General features: G+C 36.3%; 1 protein-coding gene across 1 annotated transcript in view; it reads left to right on the top strand.

Annotated features, from left to right (window-relative positions):
• The window catches only part of DNAH6 (dynein axonemal heavy chain 6), a 289,189-nt gene that overhangs the window by 226,737 nt on the left and 45,319 nt on the right, over positions 1 to 17,133 (top strand). Inside the window, exon 62 of the mRNA XM_060027729.1 lies at positions 7,009 to 7,178. Coding sequence (XP_059883712.1) covers positions 7,009 to 7,178 — 170 coding nt within the window. The remainder of the gene's footprint in view (positions 1 to 7,008; positions 7,179 to 17,133) is intronic.

Genomic DNA, 17,133 nt, shown 5'->3' with positions numbered 1-17,133 from the left:
GCCTCCAGGGAAGCCCTATTGCTATTTTTAGTAATTATTCTTCTACTTCTCATATGAATGTTTATTTACCTGAATATACCTAGTAAGTGCGGTGGTTTAAAAGCTACATGAACCAGAATTTCTGGGATCCTAATATGTTCATTTGATTTCTAAATAAAGACTAGAAAAAATAAAATACTCTTCAATAAATAAATCAAATAAAAATTATGTTTCTATATTGTGGACCAGTTAAACAAGGTAGCTAGAAGTAGAACACAAAAGAAAAAATACTTATAGGAGAAGCCTAGTGATGGACAGTTAGGGACAGATCTGAAGCAAAAAAGGCTAGATGGATCCTCATAAACACAGAAGCAAAGAAAGTGGGAAGAGGTAGAGGCTGAAAGGTTAAGTAATTCTGGGAACAACTCGTCGTGTTTGGACAAAAGGCACCATGTTATTCCTGTCAACTGGGACCAAAATATTAGTAATTTAAAACAACCATCCTGCTTTCATTTGTTAAATTTCAAGGTTGATTCTGGAAATCCTGCAGAATGGTGAAGGTTTGTACATGTCATAGGATGGCTTGTGTTCTAAAACTGAGCTTTGGATCTTTGCAGGTTAAGTTTAATAATTAATTTCAATGCCACTCTTACCTTCAAAGGCTTCCTAATTGCCTCAATCTTGTGTCTTTGATGGTTTCTAAGTGCTTCATGTCCTATTAGTTGAGAGTTATAATTTTAAATTATCATGTCTTGTTAGTCAAAGCCCTGGTGATTATACCAGTAATGAGAACCTGAAGAGAAAAGAAGTCCTTTTGGAATAAGTGGTTCTACTACCTGGTCCTCAGAATAAAGCATCCACTTTCAACTAGAAAACACTGTGGTATGCTGTGCCCTGTGGTCTCATACCATGTAATTGTGTATATTTCATATAGAAATTAGAAGTCTTGCAGAGGTACATACTCCATGGCTCCAGGGCCATGGTCTTAAGTGTCACTACATTTTAAACTGTCACCAGCTCTGTGGTTGCTATTGTTAGGCCCTCAGAGGAGAGTCCCAGTAGACCAGCTGGGGAAAGTGGTTTCCTAGCCCGCCATGGAAGCCAACTATTTTGCCTAATGTTCAACCGCAGCAGCCTGTTTCATCACTAGATGGTTGTGCTGGTTTGCTGGGGGGCTTACACCGTACTGTGCTCCCTGCACCTGCAGGAATTTCTTTTTTTTTTTTCTCCCATTCAGTAGGTTGCCTTTCTTTTTTTTCTTTTTTTTAAATCATTTCTTTATTTTTTTCCCATGTTCAGTATTAGTTATCTATTTTATACATATTAGTGTATATATGTCAATCCCAACCTCCCAATTCATCCCACCACCACCACTACCACCCCGCTTTCCCCACTTGTTGTCCATACATTTGTTCTCTACATCTGTGTCTCTTTCTGCCTTGAAAACTGGTTCATCTGTACCACTTTTCTAGATTCCACATATATGCATTAATATACGATATTTGTTTTTCTCTTTCTGACTTACTTCACTCTGTATGACAGTCTCTAGGTCCATCCACGTCTCTACAAATGACCCAATTTCGTTCCTTTTTATGGCTGAGTAATATTCCATTGTGTATATGTACCACATCTTCTTTATCCATTCGTCTGTCGATGGGCATTTAGCTTGCTTCCATGACCTGGCTATTGTAAATAGTGCTACAGTGAACATTAGGGTGCATGTGTCTTTGGGAATTATGGTTTTCTCTGGGTATAAGCATAGGGTGGGATTGCTAGGTCACATGGTAATTCTTAGTTTTTTAAAGAACCTCCATACTGTTCTCCATAGTAGCTGTATCAATTTACATTCCCACCAGCAGTGCAAGTGGCTTTTCTCCACACCCTCTCCAGCATTTGTTATTTGTAGATTTTCTGATGATGGCCATTCTAACCAGTGTGAGGTGATACCTCATTGTAGTTTTAATTTACATTTCTCTAATAATTAGTGATGTTGAGCAGCTTTTCATGTGCCTCTTGGCCATCTGTATGTCTTCTTCAGAAAGATATCTATTTAGGTCTTCTGCCCATTTTTTGATTGGGTTGTTTGTATTTTTAATATTGAGCTACATGAGCTGTTTATATATTTTGGAGATTAATCCTTTGTCTGTTGATTCCTTTGCAAATAATTTCTCCCATTCTGAGGGTTGTCTTTTCGTTCTGTTTATAGTTTCCTTTGCTGTGCAAAAGCTTTTAAGTTTCATTAGGTACCCATTTGTTTATTTTTGGTTTTATTTCCATTACTCTAGGAGGTGGGTCAAAAAAGATCTTGCTGTGATTTATGTCAAAGAGTGTTCTTCTTATGTTTTCCTCCATTTTGAGTTTATTTTTGTGTATGGTGTTAGGGAGTGTTCTAATTTCATTCTTTCACATGTAACTGTTCAGTTTTCCCAGCACCAGTTATTGAAGAGGCTGTCTTTTCTCCATTGTATATCCTTGCCTCCTTTGTCATAGATTAGTTGACAATAGGTGCGTGGGTTTATCTCTGAGCTTTCTATCCTGCTCCATTGATCTATATTTCTGTTTTTGTGCCAGTACCATATTGTCTTGATTACTGTAGCTTTGTAGTATAGTCTGAAGTCAGGGAGTCTGATTCCTCCAGCTCCGTTTTTTTCCCTCAAGATGGCTTTGGCTATTCAGGGTCTTTTGTGTTTCCATACAAATTTTAAGATTTTTTGTTCTAGTTCTGTAAAAAATGCCATTGGTAATTTGATAAGGACTGCATTGAATCTGTATATTGCTTTGGGTAATATAGTCATTTTCACAATATTGATTCTTCCAATCCAAGAACATCGTATATCTATCCGTTTGTGTCATCTTTGATTTCCTTCATCAGTGTCTTATTGTTTTCTGAGTGCAGATATTTTACCTCCTTAGGTAGGTTTATCCCCAGGTATTTTATTCTTTTTCTTGTGATGGTGAATGGGATTGTTTGCTTAATTTCTCTTTCTGATCTTTCATTGTTAGTGTATAGCAATGCAAGAGATTTCTGTGCATTAATTTTGTATCCTGCAACTCTACCGAATTCATTGATTAGCTCTAGTAGTTTTCTGGTGACATCTTCAGGATTCTCTCTGTATAGTATCGTGTCATCTTCAAACAGTGACAGTTTTACTTCTTCTTCTCCAATTTGTATTCCTTTTATTTCTTTTTCTTCTCTGATTGCCGTGGCTAAAACTTCCAAAACTATGTTGAATAATAGTAGTGAGAGTGGACATCCTTCTCTTGTTTGTGGTCTTAGTTGAAATGCTTTCAGTTTTTCACCATTGAGAATGATGTTTGCTGTGGGTTTGTCGTATATGGCCTTTATTATGTTGAGGTAGGTTCCCTTTATGCCCACTTTCTGGAGAGTTTTTATCATAAATCAGTGTTGAATTTTGTCAAAAGCTTTTTCTGCATCTATTGAGATGTGGTTTTTATTCCTTAATTTGTTAATGTGGTGTATCACACTGATTGATTTGCATATATTGAAGAATCCTTGCATCCCTGTGATAAGTCCCACTTGAACATGGTGTATGATCCTTTTAATGTGTTGTTGGATTCTGTTTGCTAGTAGTTCGTTGAGGATTTTTGCATCTATATTCATCAGTGATATTGGTCTGTAGTTTTCTTTTTTTGTAGTATATCTGTCTGGTTTTGTTATCTGGGTGATGGTGGCCTCATAGAATGAGTTTGGGAGTGTTCCTTCCTCTGAAAGTTTTTGGAAGAGTTTGAGAAGGACGGGTGTAAGCTCTTCTCTAAATGTTTGATAAAATTCACCTGTGAAGCCATCTGGTCCAGAACTTTTGTTTGCTGAAAGATTTTTAATCACAGTTTCAATTTCATTACTTGTGATTGATCTGTTCATATTTTCTATTTCTACCTGGTTCAGTCTTAGAAGCTTATACCTTTCTAAGAATTTTTCCATTTCTTCCAGGTTGTCCATTTTATTGGCATAGAGTTGCTTGTAGCAGTCTCTTATGATGCTTCATATTTCTGAAGTTTCCATTGTAATTTCTCCTTTTCATTTCTAATTGTATTGATTTGAGCCCTCTCCCTTTTTTTCTTCATGAGTCTGGCTAAAGGTTTATCAATTTTGTTTATCTTCTCAAGAAGCAGCTTTTAGTTTTATTGATCTTTGCTACTGTTTTCTTCATTTCTATTTCATTTATTTCTGCTCTGATCTTTATGATTTCTTTTCACCTACTAACTTTGGGTGTTGTTAATTCATCTTTCTCTAGTTCCTTTAGGTGTAAGATTAGATTGTTTATTTGAGATTTTTCTTGTTTCTTGAGGTAGGATTGTATTGCTATAAACTTCCCTCTTAGAGCTGCTTTTGCTGCATCCTATAGGTTTTAGATTGTTGTGTTTTCTTTGTCATTTGTCTCTAGGTTTTTTTTTATTTCCTCTTTGATTTCTTCAGTGATCTCTTGGTTTTTAGTAACACATTGTCTAATCTCCATGTGTTTGTGTTTTTAATGCTTTTTCCCTGTAATTGATTTCTAATCTCATAGTGTTGTGATTGGAAAAGTTGCTTAATATGATTTCAATTTTCTTAAATTTACCGAGGCTTGATTTGTGACCCAAGATGTGATCTATCCTGGAAAATGTTCCGTGTGCATTTGAGAAGAATGTGTAATCTGCTGTTTTTGGATGGAATGTCCTAGAAATATCAATTAAATCTGTCTGGTCTAATGTGTCACTTAAGGCTTGTGTTTCCTTATTAACTTTCTGTCTGGATGATCTGTCCATTGGTGTAAATGAGGTGTTAAAGTCGTCCACTATTATTGTGTTACTGTTGATTTCCTCTTTTATAGCTGTTAGCATTTACCTTCTGTATTGAGGTGCCCCTATGTTGGGTGTATATATATTTATAATTGTTATATCTTCTTCTTGGATTGATCCCTTGATCATTATGTAGTGTCCTTCCTTGTCTCTTGTAACATTCTTTATTTTAAAGTCTATTTTGCCTGATATGAGAATTGCTACTCCAGCTTTCTTTTGATTTCCATTTGTATGGAATATCTTTTTCCACTCCCTCGCTTTCAGTCTGTATGTGTCCCTAGGTCTGAAGTGGGTCTCTTGTAGGCAGCATATATATGGGTCTCGTTGTTGTATCCATTCAGTGAGCTTGTAACTTTTGGTTGGAGCATTTAATCCATTCACATTTAAGGTAATTATCGATATGTATGTTCCTATTACCATTTTCTTAATTGTTTGGGGTTTGTTTTTGTAGGTCCTTTTCTTCTCTTGTGTTTCCCACTTAAAGAAGTTCCTTTGGCGTTTGTTGTAGAGCTGGTTTGTGGTGCTGAATTCTCTTAACTCCTGCTTGTCTGTAAAGCTTTTGATTTCTCTGGTGAATGTGAATGAGATCCTTACTGGGTAGAGTAATCTTGGTTGTAGGTTCTTCCCTTTCACATCTTTAAATATATCATGCCTCTCCCTTCTGGCTTGTAGAGTTTCTGCTGAGAAATCAGCTGTTAACCTTGTAGGAGTTCCCTTGTATGTTATTTGTCATTTTTTCCTTGTGGCTTTCAATAATTTTTCTTTGTCTTTAATTTTTATCAGTTTGATTACTATGTGTCTCGGCACGTTTCTCCTTGGGTTTATCCTGCCTGGGACTCTCTGCACTTCCTGGACTTTGGTGGCTATTTCCTTTCCCATGTTAAGAACGTTTTTGACTATAATCTCTTCAAATATTTTCTTGGGTCCTTTTTCTCTCTCTTCTCCTTCTGGGATCCCTATAATGCGAATGTTCATATGTTTAATGTTATCCCAGTGGTCTCTTAGGCTGTCTTCATTTCTTTTCATTCTCTTCTTTATTCATTCCACAGCAGTCAATTCCACCTTTCTGTCTTCCAAGTCACTTATCTGTTCTTCTGCCTCAGTTATTCTTCTATTGATTCCTACTAGTGTATTTTTCACTTCAGTTATTGTATTGTTCATCTCTGTTTATTTGTTCTTTAATTCTTCAAGGCCTTTGTTAAACATTTCTTGCATCTTCTCGATCTTTGCCTTCATTCTTGTTCCAAGGTCCTGCATCATCTTCACTATCATTATTCTGAATTCTTTTTCTGGAGGGTTGCCTATCTCCACTTAATTTAGTTGTTTTTCTGGGGTTTTATCTTGTTCCTTCAGCTGGTACACAGTCCTCTGCCTTTTCATTTTGTCTGTCTTTCTGTGAATGTGGGTTTTGTTCCACATGCTGCAGAACTGTAGTTCTTCTTGCTTCTGCTGTCTGCCCTCTCACTCTGCAGGAATTTCAATGCTAATTCTTACTACATGTTATAACCAGAGTAAGGGCTAACTAGAATCCTAAGCCTCATGTGAGATGCAAGCCCATTTCTTATAAATATTCCAGGGGGGTTGAGGGCAATGTGTTCTGTTTATTAGGGCATAAAGTTGTAGCGATGTCAATTCATATATTATTTATATGGTAAAAATTATTTATACCAGAATTTTTAATTTGCTTTATCTGTCACAGACTGACAGTTGTGTTATTTCCTATCATTAATATGTTTTTCTGCTTTTTCTTCTGCCTTCAGCAGTGATGGTTTGATGTATTTTTATGCTATTGTCTGACACATATAGGTTTATTTTATTGTGTTTTTATTATCGGGTTTGTATTTTAATTAATATAACTTGAACAATTTCATCCCATTTAATTATATTTGCCTTGAATTTTAAGATATCCAGTGTTACTCTTATCATGGCAGGTGTTTGTTTTTGCTCACATATGATTGATATATCTCTATGCATCCTTTTATTTTTAACTTCTCTGTCATTTGTTTTAGCTTTGCCTTTTGTTAAGTGGTTTGAATTCGTTTTCTGATCCAATTTTAAATTCACTATTTTTTAATTAGGTTGGGTAGGGGGAGATTAAATATATTTACATTTGTGGTAATGTAAAAAGCTAATGGTAAATGTAGAGATTTTTTAATTACCAAATATATTTATTTAATATCAAAGTCAAAGCAACTTTAATTAAAGCATATTTTTAAATTGTGTTTCCAGGATCTTTTGAGACTTATCTTAACCCACCTGAATGGGAAGCCTATTCTAAAATAAAGGAGGATGATCAACTCATGACAACAGAAAGGGTGCCCACAAACCATAATTTTTGGTGTCCAGAATTAAGTTATTTCCATAAGCTAATTCTTATTAAATGCTGTAAAGAAGAAAAGGTAGGAGATTTTTTCATTAAAGAACTGTGTTATAATTACTTCTACTAAAGCTCACCAGCCAGTTATGATTCATGGACTGAAGTAGATTTGTTTAGAGAGTAGCAATGGCCAAGTTTGGGAGGTGGTTTGTGACTCTGTGTTATTAATAAGAAATAGAGACTTTGTTATTAATAGAACATAATGTTTTATACAGAAAATGATGAAAGATAAGGTTGGAGAGCCAGCCAGGAACCTGGTGGGCCTTCCCTGGTGTGTGCCATGGGAAACTTGTGCTCTCTGCTAGAGAGGGCAGGGATCTGCTGGACAGCATTAGCAGGGGATTGATGGGCCTTTCAGATCTTGGCAGCAATGGGAAGAAGGCATTTGAAGAGAAAAACACCATAGTTACCAAGACCAGTTTGAAGATGGTTGATGTAGTTTATATAAGAAATTACAGCAGTCTGCATAAAAAAAGAACAAAATAATGCCATTTGCAGCAAGATGGATAGACCTAGAGATTATCATACTAAGTGAGATCAGACAAAGACAAATATCATATGATATTGCTTATATGTGGAATCTAATTTAAAAAATGATACAAATGAACTTATTTACAAAACAGAAAAACTCACATATCTTGAAATCAAACTTATGGTTACCAAAGAGGACCTGCTGTATAGCACAGGGAACTCTACTCAATATTCTGTAATAACCTATATGAGAAAAGAATCTGAAAAAGAATGGATATATAGAGAGAGAGATAGGTGTATATATATATATATATATAGCACTTTGCTGTACACCTGAAACTAACACAACATTGTAAATCAACTATGCTCCAATAAAAATTTTTTTTTAAGTTATGGCAAACTGAATTAGGATAGAGGTAGTAGATTAAAAAGATGGAGGGGAATGTGGAGATGGGGCAACTGTGTTGCTCCTAGTTTCTGCATGGGTGCCAAAGGGGATGGTTGTATCAACAACTAAGCAAATGTGAAAGGAAAAACATGTCAGAGAAAGATGTCACTGAGTCTGCAGTGTCCACCAGTATCAGAGTGTATAGTAGTATGGAGACCAATTAATATCTGGTTATAAAACTCTAGAGAGAGGGCTTCCCTGGTGGTGCAGTGGTTGAGAGTCCACCTGCTTATGCAGGGGATGTGGGTTCGTGCCCTGATCTGGGAAGATCCCACATGCCGTGGAGCGGCTGGGCCCGTGAGCCATGGCCGCTGAGCCTGCGCGTCTGGACCCTGTGCTCTGCAACAGGAGAGGCCACAACAGTGAGAGGCCCACGTACCACAAAAAAAAAAAAAAAAAAAAAAAAAAAAACTCTAGAGAGAAATATGGCTTAGAAATAGAGATTGGGGAATCATCAGCATTGTGTTGGAAAGTAAAACTACAGGAGTTGTTAAAATGGTAGAGGAATAATAGAATAAGAGGACAAGTGGGCAAAGGATGAAACCCTGAGAAGCACCAACTTTGAAAGGGCAGAGAGAAAGGATGAAGAACCCATGAGAAGGAAGAGGCAAAGGGGCAAGAAGAACACCAGGAGAAAGAAGTGACGTGGAAACCAAAGAAGTATAGAGTTTCGGTACAGCAAGTTATCAACAGAATGAATGAATGGAGGATGTTCCTATGAGAAATGAGAGAAAGAAAACTCGCTGGAGAAAGCCAAAGCATAGCTGGGAAATATTGAGGCTATGCTGTAGGATTTTCTGCCATCTCTGTAGGAACACTGAAAGGCTGTGGGGTCAACCTGGGCTACCAATAATTACAATAGATGAATAGAGGATAAAAAGCCATTGAGACTGTTGGTAAAAGTAGTTCTATAAACGAGGAGAGATCTAAGAAGGAGCTTACAGACTGGGAGAAGAGGAAAAACCTTGAAAGTTTCTTTGGAAGCAAATGTAGTTGGACTAGAGGAGTAGCACAGCTAGAAGGATGGGAGAGATTGTGATCAAAGTTGAACTTAAAATTTCTGATGAGCAGTTCTAAGTGATGACAATGTCCTGAGGGTAGCCATGGGTGTGGGTGACTGAGGAAGTGATGAGATGATCTGCATTAGAGTTAGAGGTCAAGGAACTGTGGTGTTAGGGTGTGGGATGGCCTTATGGACCCTGAACCTGGGTTGTGTCACCCCAGATGGTGAGACACAGTTGATAAATCATTGGAACAGACATGAATGGAGAGGAAAGCTATGAGCAGATGGAAAGTCTTCAGTGAATATGGGACAGTGGCTACCAGGTTGGATGCTGACAAGAATGAAGGATGACTAAGTGGCAGGTGCCCCAAAGAAGAAGGAGTTTTAAAGATTAAGACATGTGCTAGAAAATTCTAGACTATAGGAAATTGTTGTTTTTTCAGGTTCTGTGTCTCTGTGTATGAGCTTAGGTTCTTTAGGTTACAACCATAGAGAGTAAACTTAATAAGTTTAAGAAAAAAATGATTTATTAAAATTAAAAGATACTGGGGGGTAGCTCATTTCCTCTTTCAAGGAAAAGCCAATTAATCACGCTTCAGGAAGAGTAATAATCTGGGCAGTTCAATGAACATAGTTCTGTAGTATTGCAATTATCAGCACTCAGCTCTCAACTATAAACTGTTCCTCTAGTTTCAAATTCTTAAGAGAGAGATTCTGATTGGTCCAGCTTGACTTAAGTTTTACCCCTGGTCCAGTCAGCTATGGATAGGGAAATTGCATCATACAGTAAAAATATGACTACTGGAAGATTTCCTGGAGAAGAGATGCTGGTCGGCTATGTCCATGCAAGATCCCACCTGCTGTGAGGCCTTGTCTCCCAGCCAGCATTCCCATTTCTCTGGTCCAGAGAAGACCAGACTCAGGAAAGACCTGAGAGTCACCTTCCAATATTTGAAGACTGGTAACTTTCTCTTAGCTTCTGTTCATAGAACATTTAACAATTACCTTGGTAAGTAATTATTGTATTCTAGGCACTGAGGCTACAATTGTGAAAAAGAAAAAATTCAAAGTCCATATTCCCATGGGCTCACATTCTAGTGAGAGAGAGGGGGAAAAAAAGAATAAAATATTTTCCATTTGCAAAAAGTTCTTGGAAGGACATGAATGGGAAGTTTCAGTAAAAGTAATAGAGTGAAAGCTAGTTTAGGGTGGGAACCAAGGAGAATCTCTTTGAAGGGGTGATATTCTCAACTTCTTATATAAATCATTTCCTGTGTCAAACCAACATCCAATTTGGTGGGGAGGTAAGGGGTGAGCAGCAGCTAGACGTGGAGTAGTACCCTGGCTGGGGAAGCCTAGCAGGGACTGGAGGGAGGGCCTACTGGGAGAAGAGGGTCCCAGAGGAGAAGGGCCCAGAAGAGCTCAGAGACAGGCCTTCAGGCTGTGGTCAGAGCTGCTGCTCATGGGAGCAAATATGAAATAAATAGAATGGGAAATGGAATCAAGCCCTGAACCGGAAGTGGGTGGAGTCACTCCCCTTGGGCACCACCTAGGCTTTGATAGAAGCAAAGGGGCTTCACAAGGGATACTTGCCCACCCTTCCCAGCCACAGGCTGCAGGTCAGCCTGAGGGCAGGGATTCTTTTTTTCACTTGGACCCTTTGAAGAATATAATGATAGTTGCAGGCCTTCTTAGAAAATGCATGAATGCTCTCCTACATATGATTTTATAATTCTAGGTTAAGAATTCCGATCTTAGGAAATGAAGTTCGTTCTCTTTCTCTCTCTCTCTCTCTCTCTCTCACACACACACACACACACACACACACACACACACTTTTTTTTTTTTTTTAACCTTTTCATCCTCTGCACCCATTTTCCCCTCTCTGGCAACCACCAATCTGTTCTCTGTATCTAGGAGTTTGTTGTTGTTGTTGCTGTTCTTAAGACTACACATATAAGAGAGGTAATATATTTATTTTTCTCTGTCTGACTTATTTCACTTAGTATAATGCCCTCAAGGCCCATTCATGTTGTTGCAAATGGCAAGATTTCATTCTTTTTCATGCCTGAATAATATTCTATTGTGTGTGTACATATATATACCACATTTTCTTTATTCATTTATCCATTGATGGACACAGGTTGTTTCCATGACCTAGCTATTGTAAAAAGTGCTGTAGTTAACATGGGGTGCATATATCTTTTCAAGTTAGTGTTTACATTTTCTTAGCATAAAGACCCAGAATTGTGAGTGCTGGATCATACAGTAGTGCTATTTTTAATTTTTTGCAGACATAGACACTGTTTTCCATAGTGGCTGCACCAATTTACATTCCCACCAACAGTGCCCAAGGGTTCCCTTTTCTCAACATCCTCACCAACACTTATTTCTTGTCTTTTTGATAATAGTCATTTTAGCAGGTATGAAATGATATCTCATTGTGGTTTTGATTTGCACTTCCCTGATGATTAATGATGCTGAGCACCTTTTTCATGTACCTGTTGGCCATCTGTATGTCTTTTTTGGAAAAATGCCTATTCAAATCTTCTGCCTATTTTTTAATTGGATTGTTTGGGGGCTTTTTGCTATTGAGGTGCATGAGTTATTTGTATATTTTGTATATTAGCCCCTTATCTAAGATTTGCAAATATTTTCTACTATTCAATATGTTGCCTTTTCATTTTGTTGATAATTTCTCTTGCAGTGCATAAGCTTTTTGGTATGATGTAGCCCCAATTATTTATTTTGACTTTTGTTGTTTTTGCTTTTGGTGTCAGATTCAAAAAATCATTACCAAGACCTGTGTCAAGGAGTTTACTGCATATGTTTTCTTCTAGGACTTTTATGGCTTCAAGTCTTATGTTTGAGTCTTTAATCCATTTTGAGTAAATATTTGTTTATAGTGTAACATAGTGGCTGAGTTTCATTCTTTTACATGTGACTGTCTAGTTTTCCCAACACCATTAATTGAAGAAACCGTCCTTTCCCCATTTTATATTCTTGACCCGTTTGATGTAATTTAACTGACCATATATGCCTGGGTTTATTTCTGGGCTCTTTGTTCTGTTCCATTGATCTGTGTGTCTGTTGTTATGCCAATATCATACTGCTTTAATTACTTGAGCTTTGTAACATAGTTTGAAATCAGGGAGTGTGATGCCTCCAGCTCTGTTCTTCTTTCTCAAGATTGCTTTGGCTATTAGAGGTTTTTTTGCAGTTCTGTACAAACTTTAGGATTATTTATTCTAGTTCTGTGAAAAATGCCGTTGGAATTTTGATAGAGATTGCACTGAATCTGCAAATTGCCTTGGGTATTGTGAACATTTTAACAATATTGATTCTCCCAACCATGAACACAGAATATCTTTCCACTTATTTGTGTCTTCTTCAATGTTTCATCATTAATGTCTTGTAGTTTTCAATATACAGGTATTTCATCTCTTGGTTAAATATATTCCTAGATATTTTATTCTTTTTAATGTAATTGTAAATGGGATTGCTTTCTTCTTTTCTCTTTCATATAGTTTGTTATTAGTATGTAAAAACACAACAGATTTTTGTGTCTTGATTTTGTATCCTGCAATATTACTGAATTCATTTATTAGTTGTAACAGTTTCTTGATAGAGTCTTTAGTGTTTTCCATATATGACAGTATGTCATCTGCAGACAGTGACAGTTTTATTTCTTCCTTTCCAATTTGGATGTCTTTTTTTTTTTTTCTTATTTAATTGCTCTGGCCAGGACTTCCAATACTATGTTGAATAAAAATAGTAAGAGTGGGCATCATTGCCTTGTTCCTGTTCTTAAAGGAAAGGCTTTTACCTTTTCACTACTGAGTATGATGTTAGCTGTGGGCTTGTCATATATGGCCTTTATTATGTTGAGGTATGTTCCCACTTTGTCGGAAGTTTTATCATAAATGTGTATTGAATTTTGTCAAATGCTTTTTCTGCATCTATTTTTTAATATTTATTATTTATTTATTTATGGCTGCTTCAGGTCTTAGTTGCATCACACAGGATTTTTTGTCACAGTGCAAGGGCTCTTCATTGTGACACACGGGCTTCTCTCTAGTTGTGGTTCATGGGCTCCAGAGCACGTGGGCTCTGTTATTGCGGCACATGGGCTCTCTAGATGTGGCTTACAGGATCAGTAGTTGTGGTGTGTGGGCTCAGTAGTTGTGACGCATGGGCTTAGTTGCCCCACAGCATGTGGGATCTTAGTTCCCTGACCAGGGATAGAACTCGCGTCCCCTGCATTGGAAGGCGGACTCTCAACCACCACACCACCAGGGAAGTGCCTTTTTCTGCATCTATTGAGGTGCCTATATGTTTTTTATCTTTCATTTTGTTAATGTGGTGTATCACAGTGACTGATTTGCGAATGTTGAACCATCCTTGCATCCCTGGAATAAGTCCCACTTGATTATGTGTATGATCCTTTTAATGTATTTTTGAACTTTGTTCGCTAATATTTCATTGAGGATTTGGCATCTATTCATCAAGGATATTGGTCTGTAATTTTCTTGAGGTGTCCTTGTGTCTAATGACAGTGAGCATATTTTCTTGTGTTTATTGGCTATTTGTAGAACTGTCTCTTCAGATCCTTTGCCATTTTTTAAAACTATTTGTCTTTTTCTTATGGAGTTGAAAGAGTTCTTTGTATATTCTAAATAAAATTTCCTTAACAGATACATTATTTGAAAGAAAAAAAGTTCTCCCACTCTGTGGTTGTCTTCACTTTCTTTATGGTGTCCTTTGAAACACAAAATTTTTTTAATTTTTATTTTGGTGATTTCCAATTTGTTTTTCTTTTGTCACTCATCCTTTTGATGCCACATCTAAAAAGCCATTGCCTAATTCAATGTCATGAAGATTTACTCCTATGTTTTCTTTTAAGAGTTATAAAACTTTATCTCTTACATCAAGATCTTTGATCCATTTTGATTTAATTTTTATATAGTGTTAGGTAAGGAGCCAACTTGATTCTTTTGCATGTGAATATCCAGTTGTCCCAGCATCATTTGTTAAAAGACTCTTCTATCTCCATTGAATGATCTTGACACCCTTGCCAAAAATCAATTGGCCATAATTGTGAGAGTTTATTTCTAATATATCAGTTCTAGTCCATTGATCTATATGTCTACCCTTATGCCACGACTGCACTGTGTTGATTATTGTAGCTTTGTGGCAAGTTTTAAAATTGGGAAGTGTGAGTCTTCCAACTTTGCTCTTCTTTTTCAAGATTATTTTGACTATTCTGGGTCCCTTGAGTTTCCATATGAATTTAGGATCAGCTTGGAAATTTCTGAAAAGAAACCAATCAGAATTTTGATTGGACTCTGTAGATCAATTTAGGGAGTATTTGCATCTTAACATTAAGTCTTCCAATCCATGTACATGGGGTGTTTTTCCATTTATTTAGATCTTCTTTAATTTATTCCAACAATGTTTTATAGTTCTCAGAGACTAAGTTTTGCATTTCTCTTGTTAAATTTACTTCTAAATATTTTGTTCTTTCTGTTGCTATTGTAAGTGGAATTGCATTCTTAATTTCATTGTTGGTTTTCTCACTGCTACTGTAGAGAAATAGTTGATTGCTGTATATTTTTGTATACTGCAAACCTGCTGAACTTGTTTATTCTAACAGACTTTTACTGTGTTTCATAGCATTTTCTATATACAAGATCTTGTCATCTGCAAATAGAGATGGTTTTACTTCTTCCTTCCCAATCTAGATATCTTTTATTTTATTTTCTTAACTATTTGCCCTAGTTAGAACATCCAGGACAATGTTGAAGAGAAGTAATGGCAGTGGATGTACTTGCCTTGTACCTATCTTAGGAGGAAAAGCATTCAGTTTTCACCATTAAGTATGATGTTAGCTGTGGGGTTTTCATTGATACCTCTTAACAGGTTGAGGAATTTCCCCTCTATTTCTGTTATGTTGAGTGTCTCTCAAGAGTGTTACATTATTTTATTAAATTTGTTTCTGGAGGGGGGAAATGTTACTTTATAATTTTCCTTTTATAAAAATATATTAGAATGATAGAATTGTTACCTAAAGAGACATTTTTTTTAATTTACATTGCCTGAGCTATATTGTTTTTTTCCAGATTTACTGAGATATAACTAACAAGTAACATTGTTTAAGAGGTGTAAAACATGATGATTTGATACATACATATATTGCAAAATGATTACCACAATATGGTTAATTAACACATCCATCACCTCACATAATTACCGTGTGTGTGTGTGTGTGTGTGTGTGTGTGTGTGTGTGTGTGGTGAGAACATTTCAGAATTAATCTCTTAACTTTTAAATATATAATATTGTTAACTGGAGTCACCATGCTATACATTCGAATGCTACTACTTATTCATCTTATAAGTGGAAGTTTGTACCCTTTGAAACATCTCCCCATTTCTCCCCCCTCCCAATACCCTGGCAACCAGCATTCTACTCTCTGTTTCTATGAGTTCAGCTCTGTTAGATTCCACATGTAAGTGATACCATACAGTGTTTATCTTTCTCTAATTTATTTCACTTAACATAATGTCCTCGAGGTCCATCTTTGCTATCACAAATGGCAAGATATTCCATTGTATATATTTACCAAATGTCTTTACCCATTAATCTGTGGATGCATATTTAGATTGTTTTCATGTCTTGGCTATTGTGAATAAGGCTGCAATGAATATGGGGGTGCAGATATCTCTTCAAGGTAGTGAGTTCATTTCATTCAAATAAATACCCAGAAGTGGGATTACTGGATCATCTGGTAGCTATATTTTTAATTTGTTAAGGAACCTCCATTCTGTTTGCCATAGGGGCTACACCAATTTACATTCCTGCCAACAATGCAAAAGGGTTCCCTTTTATTCACCAACACTACTTATCTCTTGTCTTTTTGTTAACAGCAATTCTAACAGGTGTGAGGTGATAGCTCATTGTAGTTTTGATTTGCATTTCCCTGATAATTAGTGATGTTGAGCACCTTTTTATGTACCTGTTGGCCATTTGTTTATCTCCTTTGGAAAAATGCCTATTTAGATCCTTTGCCCATTTTTTAACCAGATTGTTTGGTTTTGCTATTAAGTTGCATGAGTTTCTTACATATTTTGGATTTTAACACCTTATCAGATGTATGGTTTTAAGATACCTTCTCCCATTCCATAGGTTGCCTTCTTATTTTGTTGGTTACTTCTTTTGCTGTGCAGGAGCTTTTTAGTTTTGTATAGTCCCTTGTTTATTTTTGTTTTCATTGCTTGTGCTTTTGGCGTCATATCCAAAAACTCGTTGCTAAAACTATGTCAAGGAAATTTTCCCCTCTGTTTTCTTCTAGAAGTTTTATGGATTTGGGTCTTATATTTAAATATTTAATTCATCTTGAGTTGATTTTTATGAGTGGTGTAAGATAGCGGTCCAATTTCATTCTTTGCCATGTGAATGTCCAGTTTGTCCAACACCAGTTATTGAAGAGACTATTCTTTCCCCATTGATTATTCTTGGCTTTCTTGTCAAATATTAGTAGTAGACCATATATGTGTGGGTTTATTTCTGGGCTCTCAGTTGTGTTCCATTCATCTACGTGTCTGTTTTCTTGTCGGTACCATACTGTTTTGATTACTACACCTTTGGAATATAATTTGAATTCAGGAAGTGTCCTGCCTCCAGCTTTGATCTTCTTTCTCAGGATTGCTTTGGCAATTTCAGGTCATTTGTGGTTCCATGTAAATTTAGGAATTTTTTTCTATTTCTGTGAAAAACATCAATGGAATTTTGATAGGGATTGCATTGAATCTATAGATGGCTTTGGGTAGTATGGACATTTTAACAATATTAATTCTTACAATCCACAAACACAGGATATCTTTCCATTTGTTTATGTCTTCTTCAATTTCTTTTATCAATGTCTTGTCAGTGTACAAATCTTTCACTTCCTTGGTTAAATTTATTCCTAAGTATTTTATTGTTTTTGATGCTATTGGAAGTGGATAGTTTTCTTTTTTTAATTTATTTTTTATTTTATTTTTTATAATTAATTTT

Source organism: Delphinus delphis, chromosome 12 (assembly GCF_949987515.2).
Source record: "Delphinus delphis chromosome 12, mDelDel1.2, whole genome shotgun sequence".
Taxonomy (NCBI): Eukaryota; Metazoa; Chordata; class Mammalia; order Artiodactyla; family Delphinidae; genus Delphinus; species Delphinus delphis.
Note: the sequence above shows the minus strand (reverse complement) of the source record. Positions and strands in the feature narration are given on the sequence as shown.